The 15,472-nt window shown below is 35.2% G+C and overlaps 1 protein-coding gene across 11 annotated transcripts in view; it reads left to right on the top strand.

The window, feature by feature from the left end:
- Positions 1-15,472, top strand: part of BCL11B (BAF chromatin remodeling complex subunit BCL11B) — a 171,113-nt gene that overhangs the window by 12,493 nt on the left and 143,148 nt on the right. For 6 of the 11 annotated variants that reach the window (XM_039339722.1, XM_039339724.1, XM_039339727.1 and 3 more), the window contains one exon: positions 6,066-6,437. In XM_039339722.1, coding sequence (XP_039195656.1) covers positions 6,066-6,437 — 372 coding nt within the window. Of the gene's footprint in view, positions 1-1,189; positions 4,904-6,065; positions 6,438-15,472 lie in introns of those variants that run through there. The other 5 variants (XM_039339725.1, XM_039339730.1, XM_039339726.1 and 2 more) reach the window with 4 other exon arrangements.

Raw genomic sequence — 15,472 nt, forward strand, 5'->3', positions numbered from 1 at the left:
AAAATCCCCCAGGCATCTTGATTCAAAGTGCGCAGCAACCAAAAAGTTTGCATTTGCGTCTGATTGTTTCTTGATTCATATCTAATGCCTTTCTTTTTACAACCCTGTAATACTGCTCCTAAACTGATTTCTTTCCCTTCTGCAAGCAAGAAATCTTATCTATTAATGTGTAGTCCATTGTATCTTCAATTGCCCAACTGTAAATATGTTAACATTACTGAAAGAAAAGGGTTAGTGGAGCTGGTTTGCAACCCCCCCCCCATGAAGAATGGAGTAACTATTAAGCCACTTAACTATGCTATGCTTCAGTTAGATGGAATGAAAACCTTTTGATGCTACAATTGTGTTGGAAGAAAACATACCCTTTGGAATGGGAAACAGTTAGTTTTGACAGGCTGTGTTACTCAGGTTTAATGAAGTCCTTTTAATTTAATAGCATCTGGCCTGTTTGATTTTTAAAGATATTTTACATGATTGTTATAATTCTAATATCTTGATTTTTTTAAAAAAGTAATAAATCTCTTAATTATAGAACATTATTAACCTAAGTGTAGATATATAGGGTCTCCAAATTTACAGAATTAAATTTAAGTTCAATTGAATTTAGGAACAGAAAATAGGTTTTGAATGTGTGCCTTGGTGGATATATTCAAACAATGTGGTTGAAGGTTTGGATTGTTAAGCTGTCTTAATTCCTTTTGTGTGTTTGTGTACAAGTGTGTGTGGGGGGGAGTGTGTGTATGTGTGTGTGAAGAAGAATCAGTGATTTTGCTCTTGGTAATGGATTTGTTAGAACCTAATGTTTATTGTCATTTTTGAATTCATGAATGTAGCTTGGAAGACTTAGGCAAACATAGACTAAAACTGTAAAAGGTCTTATTCATTACCATACCAGAGCTTGGATTAGTGGCCTTGGCTGATTTTTTCTATGGAAGTTCCATTGAAGTTAATTGTTTTTTTTTAGGAGGGGTGTCTTGTGGATCAAGCCCCATCTGTGCTTAGATGGGTGACTCAGTCTGAATTAACTGCTTTTAGATGAGATCATAAAACTTTGAAACAAAAACAGGTTTACATCTCTATTTCTATACAAACCCATATAGAACTGTACTACATTGGCTTTTTGCTTTTTTTAATGAATAAATGGCCAGTTAAAAAAATGTCATCATGTTTTCATTTAATTTATGCATGGAAAAACTTCAAGTTCTCATCTGATTCTTATCACAGATGTTCATATTTTTCTTGACTAATATGGGTAATGTACATACGTGTATATACTATGTGTGTGTCAGGGTATGAAATTACATACTTGCTATATATTTTCTATAAATTAGGTTTCATTAGATAGTAGGCTGCTTCTTAGGCTTCCTTTATTGTTTCACCAATATATTGATAACTAACAATGAACTTCTTTTAATTCTGTAATGATTAGTTGCAATGCATGTTTTTTCTTTTATTGCTATTTTTAGTTGCTTTTTCTTAATTCTGTTTCAACATTAAATACAATTCTGTGAGTTAAATTTTTAACCAATATTACTGAAGAAAGACCCTACTTACTCTGGAGTATATCTATCAACATTACTTATACCTGTTCCAGATAATTTAATCTGCAATAATACTGCAATTCTATACTTGGTTCCCTGGGAATAAGCCTCCTTAAATTCAACAAAGCTTTCTTGTATGTAGATATATATATATATAGGACTGCACTATTCCACTTATCAGCATAGCTTTCTGCCTGGGTTATTAAATTTAATCAGAATTAAAATGACTGTTTAAATAACTTCTACTGATTTCTTTGAAAACAGCAATGATAATTTGAGAGAGAACTTTGCACAAGGAGGAAATATAAAGCTGATTTTCTAAAATGTGATAGCTCCAGAGAATGAAAAATTACTGTTTGCGTATTGTGCACACCATTTACTTGGATGAGAGTAAAGGGGAGAAGATTTAGATAAATGGGGACACATAGACTTACTAATCATGATAAGATTCAAATGAGACTCGCATAGCACAGGATGTCAAGATGGCCAAATAAAATGGAAAAATTGATGACTTTAAGAATGTTTGATTTCTAAATTGTCTTGCAAACTGAGGAAATTGATTTTTTTCTTTAAAATATATTCAATCCTATTTTCATTTTTAATAATAGTTTTTTTTAATAAAAAAATCAGCTACTAGCAGTTGAAGGAGATTTTGAAATTTCAACCAGTATGAGGTCTGGAAGGTTGGTTACTTTGAATTTTTCTACTCCCCTCTTGTTTGCGTTCCTTTTTAATTTTTTTTTTTTTGAATAAGCAGCATCTCCTACACCATAACGTTAAGAAGCTTGAAAACTCCCCTCTGATTCCATATTAAAACACATGCATAGCCTATTGTAATTTCAGCCACAGTGTTAAGGAAATGCCAAGACACATTTTTTGAATTTTATCTATTTTCCGACTTCCACTCATTATGCTCCTTATTTGTGCCTAGGTTCATTTCTGGCTCTTCCAATCCCTTTACCTTATCTTCCTTTGTGTGTGCGTGTGTTTTAATATTTTGACACTCTGCTCCCACCTAATAGGAATTCTTTTTGAGAAAGGATGTATACATTGTCTAAAGGAGTCTTTTCACAGCCCTCGGTTTTTCCTTTCCCTTTTGGCTCTAAAATTATGTATATGTAATTGGTAATTAAAGGTGCAAGCTCTCCTCAATATAAACAGTATTGCTCAATGTTAGATCATTAAAGGGAACAGAAGCACTAAATAATTACCTTTTGCATTGTGACAAACTGTTCGCACAGAAATCTACTCACTTCCCGCTCAGCACTAGGGTTATGATTACATTTTCACGATGGCAAAAGAGTTCTTTCATAAAATAAATTGGTAAATTAATTACGTTGCATTGTCTACTAGCCGCTTTTAAAGTAAACTTTGAGGAAAGGATGGAGGGAAAGTAATTAATGGGTTTCACACACCATGCATTATGCCTAGTGTTTGAGTTACCTAGTGGATTAATTTGGCTACAAGTAAGTACAGGAAACTCAGAAGCTTTCATGCATGCATCTCCTATTCCTTAGGCTGACTTCTTGTTCATCCACCTCCATTAATTGTAAAGAGAAAGCAGTTAGCGTGGGCTTAATCTGAAGTTCTATGAGTCCAACAAAGCCCAAGTTCTGATGCATTCAGTTATTTTCTTATGTACATACCTCCTATGTTTAAATGACAAAAATGCATTTGACTACACTCATGTACTAATTAGCAATATTTTTTTTCAAAACAGAAGTTAGTTGCCTTTTATCTAATTAAAATTTATCTAATTAAGCCTCCTGATTAGATAGCTTCCCTTTTATTATTAGAAAACAAAAAAAAATCCAAATAAAAATAAATAGCAGTTTTAAAAATGCTTAGGCAAATTTCCCATTTGGTTCAGGGATTGCAATTCAGAAGTATGACAAATGTTTTACATTGTCCTGCTGCTTTTAGATCTCCAGGAAATTTGGAAACAAATCACCAATGCCAGTATTTCCATGTGTTTGTTTTTTTCCCCTGCGAAGTTTCACTATTCCCTTCTCTTGATAAAACTTCAGTGGCTCATCTCTTTTATTTACATGTCATTAATTCACTGTGCGTTGATCAGGCCAAATGATAAAATTCTTGTTTAGAGCAAAACCCTGCCGGTCATTGGGAACTGTTCCTGATTGGGGACCACATTTCGTGTGGTTTTGCAGTTAGCCTGCCTTGGAAATAAAAACAAAACGGAACAAAAGTTTATTGTTCCTTACTAATATCATGAATTAGCTACATTAAGATTGTCCCAAAATTCTAGTTATATTAAGTAATCAGAGGATGTCACACATAATAGTGTTGGCATCTAATAGATAATAACAATTAAAAATAACTATCAAAATGTTGAGCATTCTGAAGATTATTTATATAAATAAAATTTGAACAGTGCGGACCATGATGTGAATTGAATTGGAAAATTGACTCTCATTTAATTTTCAGCATTTTAAGATAATATTAATGGGCTGAAGTTGAGATATGTTCTGAACAAATTTCATTTTCTTTCAGCTAATAGCATTATAATCTAACCAAAACAATTTGAACTGAGATGTTTTCTTCGATTTGTCTTTTGGTTCTTTAAAATCTCAATGTTGCCTACTGGTTAACTGAAATAAAATAAAAATAAAAAACCTTAAAGTTGCTCAGATCTGAAAGTACAACAATTTTGTAAAAGAAACTGAAAGGGAGAAAAAGAGGGTTCGTGACATTACAGAATTGGGAACTTAAAATAACAAATGCTTGATATTAAGGTCTCCTGCTGAGCAGGACTGTTAAGAGTTGAAAAAGATTCAAGTAGCCTACTAAACCTACTCAATTGAAAGCATAGTTTAGCTGTGAGGGTTTTCTGGAGAAAATTAAAGTCATTTTTAGAAAACCTTAACTGCGTGAAAGCCTGTTTGCATGGGTGTCATTTGAGAGACTGAATCCAGGGAGCCATTCATTCTGGACAAACCCCATGATCCATCCATAAACCAGTCTATAAGCTCAGTGTGCATTCTCAAAAGGAGCATTAAAAAAAATCAGCCAGAGATTGCAGGTGTGGGATGGGTATATTTTCATTTTACCCTGAGCCATGTCACATTAAGGTGATTGTGTGGCCTGGCAAGTTGGGGTACTGTTCCCCCCAGCCGACCATTTAAGAAATGTAGGGGATGGAACAAAGCATGATTGGTGTGTTTTGGGTGTGGGATCAATTCCCTGCCTTTTCTCTTAAGGCAAATGGACATGTCGCTTTCTACTGCTTGTAGACCTCAGGCTTGTTTTGTAGGTAGGGTTGAAAGAGACAGTCTTCCTGCTCAAGACAAGCCCAAGAAACTGTGACTGCCTTATGCTGCCTTCCAAGAGATTGCAGACATCAGGTACCACAGAAACTTGTTCTCTAAACTGGTTTTGGCAAATTTGTATAAATCTCCCTCAGGCATCATTGCTGTCACTTTTCTGGTACAATAGTGATTGAAAAATCCTGTCCCTGGAATGGCTTCCCTCTTGGGAAAGACAGGCTTACGGTGCCAGGAATCAGAAGCAAAACAGCTCCTCCTCCTGTGGTCATCCTGGAAAGATGATGCATAAAACCACAGTTAGATCAAACACATTTATATAAGATGCGTGTGGTGCCAGAAAACCTGCTTTCTGTAAGCATGATTTCTCCCTATATTTTTAATAAATCCTGTGACATAATTAATTTCTCTGTGATGCACTGAGCACTGTTTCCATTCAAATTCATTTTGAACAGGCGCCTGCTTGTTGCCAAAGCTTTTCATGGTTATTTGACATGGCTAATGCTACCTTGTTAGGTTAATCAGCCTCTTCACTATATTTGTAAGTCCAAAGTATTGCATATTCATTGCTTCCAATAGTCCTTGGAATGGTGGCCATGGAATGGGACCAGTTAAAAAATGTTTTGGAGGGTGAGTCTGTGAGTGGGTCACAAGAAGCTAGAAATATGGTAAAATTCCAAGAATATCACAGTAGAACAAGTTTAAACTTATAACTTTTTTGAGAAAATTACACACTATATGATCAACAAATAGTTGAAAAATATCAGAAAAATTAGTAATATAAAATATTTTCAATATCATTTTTTTAAAAATGGTGGGCTTCCTTAGTCATAGTTCAGTATTATTTCTTGCTTTATAAAGAAAAAAGATTATTGGTTAGAGTTACTTAACTGGACCATAGATCAGCTGTTAGAACTTGATGTAAATCTGTGGCTCTGTTCAATGCATCCTACCAGTTCTGGAGGTAACTAACAGGTCTTTACTCTCCCCTGTTATTAATCTGCTATGGACTTTGATGGTTGATTCAGAAAAGCCTCATTAAATATGCTTATTATTTTGTTTTGCAGACAGACTTGATTGCAAAATGTACTCAGATCATTTGTGGAGACAAGCAGGGTGGGAAATAGATAAAAAAAATACAATTATATGAATATGTAAACCAATTGCTCTCAATTATTTTCCCTTCTTTTTTTCTTTTTCCCTTTCTCCTTGATCCTCACCTTTTTTGGGTTTCCGAATGAAGCAGAGGCTGACCACGTGGACACTGCCATCATCACCCATGAGGAAGAGAGCCTAGCACTAGGAGAGCCAGTTGGGCTCAGCATTGCGGTGGGTGGAACAGACCCTGACCTATTAACCTGTGGACAGTGTCAGATGAACTTTCCCCTGGGAGACATCTTGGTTTTTATAGAGCACAAGAAGAAACAGTGCCATGGTGCTGGTGGTGCCTGCTATGAAAAGAACGTGGATAAGAACAGTCCTCCCCCTCCATCACGCTCCGAGCTCAGGAAAGTGTCAGAGCCAGTGGAAATCGGGATCCAAGTCACACCCGATGAAGAAGACCGTGTTCTCACGCCTACAAAAGGAATTTGCCCCAAGCAAGAGAACATTGCAGGTACAGCATGTTTTACGTTCATTCATCTGCAGAGATAGCCTTTCCTTGTCCCACCTCTTTTCTCTAAAAATGAGAGATAGATTTCTTGACATAATGAAAAATGTAAGAGCCTAGCACTGCATGAGGCCATAACAGACTTTAAGGATCCTCTTGATTCTAAACCTCAGAATCCAGTTGATCCCAGTTTATAATGGGTTTAGTTGGAACCTTGGATTGTGGAGTGCCCTCTGCAGATCTGTTGTTTTGAATGATAATGTTTAGTCTGTGTTGTGTCAGATGTTCCATATAAAAGGCTGTTATGATTCTCCAGTCTGAGAAATCAGATACTGTACTTTAAGTCATCTCCTAATCCCATCTTTGCTTGCATTAAATAATTCATTGACTTTCTACTGATAATTCTCAGATCTGTGGATTGGCACGGACACTTAAGGAATAGGTACTTTCACATTTTGCAGACCAAAAATAAGACATTTTTAAAAAACTTTTAGAACGCTTATTTGAACTTGCATATTTTTGCAATGAGAATGGTGTCAGCATGATGATAGTTGCCTAATCTTTAGCTTTGAAAGTATGGTAGCTAAAGGATACACATAATATTTTCAAAGGGTAGAGAGAATTTCAATAAAAAGCAATGATGCATAATAAGGGATGAAGACATCACATATGTGGGGAGGTCAGTTACTACCTTTTTTCCCTTTGGATTTCATGTGTCGGAGAGGTTTTTCTTTTGGTTCTTATAACCATGTTGAGCCTACTTTAAGAAATATGGCAGTTTCTGAGCATTTCCTACCTCACAATGGTGGAAATTGCCACTGATTTGGGGAGTTAAGGTTTCCGAGAGGCTTGTTGAGAGCAGAAAAAATGTTGAGGGGCCGTACCTCATATCAGATTGCTCAGCACTGTTTGAAATTTTACAGAAGCTACTCCTCATAGCTTAGTACTGCTTAGCTATTTCTTTGGTAAATATCTGTATAGGCAGAAGAATATCAGGACTGTATAAGAGGATAAGACTTGGTTGAATTTTAAAGTAGTTTAATACAGATGCATTTAGTTTGTGTTTTCCAGAATCTATATGGAACAGTGGGAGAACAGTTGTTCAATGGGAGTACAATATATTTCTGAAGAAAGGGATAATTCAGTCCTACAAATATAAAACAAGGTTAATTTGCATAATCCTGCTCTTCTCCCTAGTCTGTTGTTCAATATGTGTATATGTACGCGTGCGCACAAACACATATATCTATTAAAAGAATATAAAAATTAGCACAAACTAATCCAGAATAAAGAAAACAAAGAAAAAGAAAAGAAAAGAAAAAAGACATGTGTACAAAGAAAATAAAAATAAAAAGAAAGTTTCTGATTTTTTTTTTGCAGAAAATATAAGTATGATTGCAGTTACCTCTTACTGTATAATTAAAAAAGTCCACTGTTCTCTATTATCCATTTTTTCTAATTATTAAAATCGCAACTCATGTTATTTTTTTCCCTGTTTCATTGCAAAAAAGTTTAAAAGGGTTTTCAGTCAGCCTTAAATGCATATATTGTCTTTTCTCTAATCAAGGAAGTCAATTTAGCCATCTCTGCAAGTTTCATCATCTTTACCTATTGTAGTGAAATGTATAGCGGATAGTGTTTATTATGGATAGTGTTAAACTTTTCTACTCTTTGAGTGTATAGTATCACACTGCAGTTATATAAAATGAAGTTTCATGACTTTTTTTCTAGTTGTTTCTCCTTTAATCTCAAAAGAAAAGTTTTTGGTTTCTATTGTAAATTTGTGCTTAAAACTCTTCTGAATTAGTGTATTTATTTGTATCCAAATTTTTTGGGCTTTTTTGCACATCCACCATACAAGATAAAATGTCCCACATATTGTTCACACGTTGTTTTGGTTAGGCTGTTGTTCCGGTGGGATGGTATTGTGATTTTAAAATGAAGATTCTATAGGTTTTTACCCATGCAAATCTGCTTTTCTCTACACATTCTTAGTTTTGCATTGCAGACAGAATAGTACAAAACTAAACAAGGAAGTTGCATGCTTTTGGCTTACCTAGAACTGATTTTATTGGTTTCATAGCCTTTAAACAGGCCTGCGACTTCTGATGTTTAGGTGTTCCTAAGGAAAAAAAAAGATGTATAAATAATTATGCATGCTTTGTTTCTGAAATTATTTTTTGCTAGTAAAGAATAAAATGAATATGAACTTGTCTGAGGTCACAAGAACACAGTATTTTTATTTCCACAGTGTTTGGAATGTTCTTGTAAAAGTGCACAGGCATGTAGAGGCCTTCCGGAAACTGTTCAGAGAATGAGTAGCCTGCACTTAGCTAAGCAGATGACCACATTATTAAAGAGTCATTACAGCAGGGGTGTCAAACTGCCAGTCCATGGACCAGTTGCATCAGTTGGAGGCCGTGCCCACCCCCTGCTCTGGCAATGCGAAAAAGTCGTGATACATCGTGACATGTCACATGATGCGGCGAGTTTGACACCCATGCATTACAGAAAGAGGCTGGCTTGCTAGGAGAAATTGACTTGATATTTTTTCCTTTTAAGCTCTGAATAGTTATAAACGTACCTGGCCACTAGTCAAGCTGAAATCAATTGAATCTTATTTTAACAATTAGACAACAGGCTATAGCTGAATGTATTGTCTCTAGCAGGATAGGAACCTTCATGACTTGTCAGTCCATTTAGAGCTGCTGGGAGTTATAGACGTAAGAGCTCAGGAACTTCAGGAACTCAAGAACTATAGCTGAGGGACCCTGGACTGATTGGCAGAGAGACAATGGCTTTTGTGTTAAATTTGTTTTGTTTTTAGAAATGTCCAGTCTTCTTCCATTTGTCCATTGCTTTGTCTTTAGCATGCTTTCTCCTGATAATTCCAGGCCTTGAAAGAGGATTTTCCTGGAGTTTCGAGGTAGGGCTAGAAAAGACTTTTGTCTGAAATCATGCATAATTATTGCTACCTAACACTGATATCTGCTAACTAGAGAAATCAATGATCTGACTTCATATAAAAAGATTCCTATATTTGTAAGTTGTCTTACAGGTAATCCACGACTTAGGACCACAATTGACTCCCAAATTTCCATTGCTTAGCAAGACACTTATTTGCCCCGTTTTACGACCTTTCTTGCCACAGCTGATAAATGAATCACTGTAGTTGTTAAGTTAGTAATATGGTTGTTAAGTGAATCTGGCTTCCTCATTGACTTTGCTTGTCAGAAAGTCACAAAAGGTGATCACATGACTCCAGGACACTGCAACTGTCATAAATACATGCCAGTTGTCAAGTGTCCAAATTGTGATCATGTGACCATGGAAATGCTGCAGTGGTCATAAGTGTGAAAAACAAGTGTGAAAAATAAGTCATTTTTTTCAGTGCCATTGAATGGTTGCTAAATGAATTGCTATAAATCAAGGACTATCTGTAGTGAGTTTTAAGTTAGGCTTCCTAATGCCAAAGCTAAGACACTGAATCTGCTATATTAAAGTTGGAAGATATGACAACTTCAGTGAAAGGTAACCTAATATATCTCTATTTTTACATGTAAAATTGTCACTTTGAACCAGGCTTGATTCAAATCCATGCAGTTTTCTTGGCAACATTCTTGAGTGTAGTTTGCTGTTACTTTCTTCTTAGAGCTGAGAAAGAGAGACTATGAAGTCTCTTGGCTTCATGCCTAAGTCAGAACTAGAACTCATAATCTTCCAGTTTAACAGCACAACACCTTTAACAACTACACTGGACTAGAAGTGGAGATGTGAATTTTATTCTTGCCTTGAGTATGGGTGCTAACTGGGTGGTTTGGTGCTATTCCTTTCTCAGTAAGGAGTAAATGGCAAGCCCCTTCTAAAAATATTGGCAAAAAAACTGCAGAGACTCGTTCATATAATCGCCAAGAATCAAGACTGACTCAAAGACACAACCCCCCCCAACAAACCTTTACAAAGGCATAATCTGTGTAACATGATTGGTAAAAGAGTTGCATAAATTTGTCCTTAACTTTCAGACTTCACAAATCACAGGGCAACTATGGAATTCACTTTCAAATTGTGTAAGTTATTTATATCTGCACATTTACACTTTGCACCTTTAAAGGTTATTTTTTCCTTATATGCTGAGTTTAATTTTGGATCCTATCCCAGCCTTTTAGAATAAGAGATGCCTGTTGAATATGCAGCAGAACCCTTTGTAGTTTATCCATCAAAAATGACATAAAAGTTCTCTTTGAGCTGAACTTGCTCCTCCTGGTGATTTAAAGAACATATCCATGGAATTTCCTTGGCAACAATATAAAATTACTTTGAGATTGTCTTGTCTTCCCAGGCCAGGCTTCGTATTCTCTGAAGATCTACTAATCAGACCTAACCATCTTCAACTGCCAAGTCCAGATACTGTATCGATTCACAGCCTCATCCCAAAAAGTTATTATTGGGTCATTAAGTGACAGTAAATAATACTTCATTTGTGTTCACTGTGCATAGTTCTTTTTAAAATTCAGAAATAGCAGACACAGGTCAGTAATGCTAGTAGCAGAATCTCAGAAATAGGAAATAGTATTTATCTTTCATGATGTTGTGAAAAGCAGTTCTTTTGAATTTGCAATTTGGATTGTGAGGAATTCCTCTTTGATAACAATGGATATTTTCCTTTCAACATTAACTTTGAGAGAGTGAGTCTCATCAGAAGTAATATGGAAAAAAATAGTTAAACTTCTCATTTTTTCTCATTAGAATCTACTATGATTCTTCCCAGAAACAGCCACTTGTATTGTTTTAAGAAACATGATGCAAAGATGTGCTTAATCTAAACTCTAGCTTCACCCTTTTCACATCTTAGAAAGAAAACTCAGAGGAAAATTATGGAGATAAGAGCTGGTTTGGCTCTTAATGGCAGGAGAACATGAAAACCAAATTTAAACTTTGCTTCAATGATTTCCCTTATTTATTTTTGTATTGCTTGTATATCCTGCCTTTCCTGTAGAGGCTCAAGGCTGTAAAAAATGGTGATTACCCCTCCTTTTATCCTTTCAACAACAAATTTGACAGGTATACAGTTATCCAGTGAGCTCCTTGGTTAAGTATGGATTTAAATTTGAATCTCCTTGGTCCCAGTCCAGCTGCTTAACTACCCTACCATATTGACTCTCCTGGGTAATCCTTTGCTTTCTTGTATAAACATGAAGACTTAACATTCATTTCCATGGGAAAAAAATAAGATGGTTGTCCTTGGGGGCCATGAGCTCTGTGTGGTACATGTGCCCACATGCAGACTCATCGGCATCGATCCTTGCAATATACATCTGTATGAATCATAGCAATTCTTCTTCTTCTATATTCTTCAGGCCTTTGGCTAGCTATTATATTTTGGTAGTCACGTTCTCCATCTATAAAACCTCTAGTTTTATGAGATTGCTTTTTATTTTGGTTATCTTCAGCATACTTTCACATTCAGCATGGCAAGTCTGCAAGTTAAAATAAAACCACTACACTTCAGATATAGAGAAAATGAGTAAGAAGATACTAAGCATAGCATAAAAAAGGAGAACTGGAGGTCTTGATTTTTTTCCAAGCTAAAGCAAAGATTAATATGAAATGATTGGAAGATTTTGAATCTGAAAATAAAATAAAAACATGTGGTTCATTTGATTTTTGGCTATCCGGGATTCAAATTCCTTTGGTAAAAGATGGCATTAAAATTAGGGTCAAAGCTCAAGTTCAGTATTGTTTTGTTATATTAGTGAAAGATTTTTGCTCACCTTCTCCCCTTTTTCTTTTTCTCTTTTTTCTTCTTTTAAACAGCACAGGATAGTTTTCAATAGTGGGATAAAAGCTTCATGTTACAGCCATGGAGGATAGCCATGAAAAAAACCCCTACAAAAGTCATTCACTGAAAAGGCTTTAGTGGGATATACCAAACCCCTTATTTATTTTTCAATAGAAAGGCTTTCTGCATTAGCCAAGAAAATCAGAATCTGTATTTAACACTAAAGGTATTTCCCAGTGAGAATCTGTAGAGCATTGTTGTTAGATTTGTTAAAAAAAAAAGAAAGAGACTAAATACGATTTCATAAAAGGGAAACTTAATCTTTAAGGCAGCGCACTCTCTCTCTCTGTTCCCCCTCCCTACTTTCCTACCACCTCTTTTTTTTTTGTAATCAGCAGCCTATAATATTTTCACTTTCCCTATGACAAAAGATATTCTTAGGCTTTTCTGTGCTACGACAGGAAGAATGAAAACTTCTTTATTCTACTAAGAAATATGTAAAATAATAGAAGAATAGAGGAGATATATTTGTTCAAAGCATTTAAAATGTTATTTTAATCAAAGGCACATAACAATTGACATGCTATGTCAGCTAAAAGGAGACTAACATTTGAACTGCAAACTCTGTTCATATTTATATTTTACTTTTTCTGCTCAACCAGCACTTTAAAACAAATTTAGAAAAAAAAATAAATAAGAGAAGAGAAATAAAGATTAAAGAATAGAGGGGGAAAACATCAGTGCCTCAAATGTATAAAAGTAATTGAATATGGCAGAAGCATTAATTATTTGAGCTTAATTGAATTCTGAGGACTGCAGCCATTGCATTTCAGATAGACAAGCTCTGTTTATTATTTCTTTGTGTGTAGATTAACAGTAAAGGAAAAGTAGATAAGTTTCCCTTATTTCTTGAAAATAAATCTGTCAATTCATGTGAAGAGCAAGTTGCTCAAAGATACTGAGTCCTTAGGTTGGAAGAGGAAAAAACAGAAATAGCTTAAGAATTGTCCTCAAAGGGAGCGTAGTTACTTTTTTCAAACTCATGCTATTTTCTTAAGAGTTTTTTTCCCCTCAGAGGGATGTATGAAAGTTGCTTCCATTGCCATTCCACCGTCCCCTCCACCTTTCTGCATTCTGGCATAACCAGATGAAGTTCTGGGTTTGGCTGAAACGTTTCTACCTTTCTTTTTCTGGGAGGCAGGACAAAAATGTGTAGTGCATTAGTTCATGGGCAATACATTTCAAACAGCACCTGCAAGCACATTTGAATGTTCACACTTATTTTAACCTGCTCCTTTCTCAACTGCATCCTGGCAGAATCCTAAGTGATCATGTTCCTATAGGTGCACTTGGTTTGAACTGGTATTTTTCTTATGACTACATTTTCTTTTTCTAGCTAGTTTCAAAAACCCCTTGGTTTGGTGGTATCGTTGTTGGTTATTTTTTTGACAATATTACTTATTCCTTTTGTAATCCTAATTAATGATCTGAAATTCACTGTTTTCCTTCCTAGGTCGCATTAGTATTTGACATTTTTTGTATTAAAGAACAGTTTCCCCCACTTTTAGTTTTTTCATGTTTTGTGTTGTGGAAAATGTTCTTTAATCCATTTGTTTGAAAGTTTTTATATAGTGATAAAAATGAGGCTGTCCTGGTGCACAAAAAATCAGAAGTCACTATTAAGCAATATAACTGGATAAATAAAATATGTACCCAATTATGAAGGAGAGTGATGTTAATGTAGAGTTTTTGGCTGACAAGAGGATAAATGGGGATATTTAATATTGAACTTATGACTTTCACATGATCTGGAGATCAGGACCTGAAAATCTTGCACATTGGATCACAATATTGTGCAGATTTGGTTGGCCAGTATATTTATTCACTATAGTGTTTGGATACTTTAAAATTATAGAAAGCCAACATTAAAACTACTCTGGCCGCCTAATTAATGTTTGTATTTACAACATTTTGCTGGGTTTCAATATATGCAGCCAGATAGGTGAATAGAAACTGAGTGAAAATTATGGATGGAATCATGTGAGAATGTTAGAACATAAATCATATGTTTTGCAGTGCTAGTAAATAATTGTACATAATGGTGCATATATCTATAGTGATAGCCCAATGATTAGTTACATTTCTATTGTAGGCGATTTGAGTAGAATCAAAAAGGATGTCTAATTTAAAGAAGGTTTTCCATTATATACCATTGTATTTTCTTTAGCTGCTGATTTGTAACTTACGGAATGTGCTTTTCAGAAATAAGGATGTTCAAGAAAAGCACTGTCTATAGTAACGAGCTGATGAAATAATTGTGAGTTGAATGATTTCATTTAAACAAAATCATCTACAAATAGAAATCCATACTGATTCCAGGTAGATCTCATGATGGTATGCCATTCTGCATTCTCTCCAGATTCCTACCTCTTAAAGAGGTAGGAAACAGTGAAATAGAAATCCACATGATGTGTACATTGTTTTGAAACAGTTATACCAGATTTCAGTCAGAAGTGTTTCCCAGACTTAATGGAGGATGGAAGTTACTGAACTGAAGGCTTTTGGATTGACCTACCATTTATTCTTCCCCCTCCTTTCTTTCAATCATAAGAGATAGAAAGCTGCTGAGTCAGCCTGAAGATCCTTCATACTGTTTCTATAAATAACAAGTGAGACCATGTTGAGAAATCTAACCTCTGGTACAAAGGCTTTAGCCCTTTGTTACTGTGGTTCCTCAAACAGTACTTGGAAAATATAATGGCTTCACATATGGAAGTTTTTAGATGCTGTTGCCAATAGTTGTTGATAGACCTATCCAATTCTGTGTACAGAATGGTCTGATTTTGTTCTTAAATTATTTAAAAACCAGTGTTTCATCAGTGTATGTTACAGAAGCTGATTTTATTTATTATTTATTTGTTTATTTGTAGCATATGTAGTTTCCCATTTTAAAAAATCTGAAAGCAGTTTATAATGGAATTAATTTTTCTCCTCGTACTATGAACTGTACATAATTTCTTATTCTTTTGTTATATCCTCAGCAATCTTTCCTTCCTTCCTTCCTTCCTTCCTTCCTTCCTTCCTTCCTTCCTTCCTTCCTTCCTTCCTTCCTTCCTTCCTCCCTCCCTCCCTCCCTCCCTCCCTCCCTCCCTCCCTATTTTTATTTTTTTTTAATTTCTGAATCTTAATTTAGTTCTGAGGGGATAGATTTCCTAACAGATATATGGTAAAGCAATCTCTTTAATATAAAAGGATTGTGCTA

This window comes from Crotalus tigris, unplaced genomic scaffold (assembly GCF_016545835.1).
Source record: "Crotalus tigris isolate CLP2741 ecotype Arizona unplaced genomic scaffold, ASM1654583v1 scf7180000017737.1785205, whole genome shotgun sequence".
Classification (NCBI taxonomy): domain Eukaryota; kingdom Metazoa; phylum Chordata; class Lepidosauria; order Squamata; family Viperidae; genus Crotalus; species Crotalus tigris.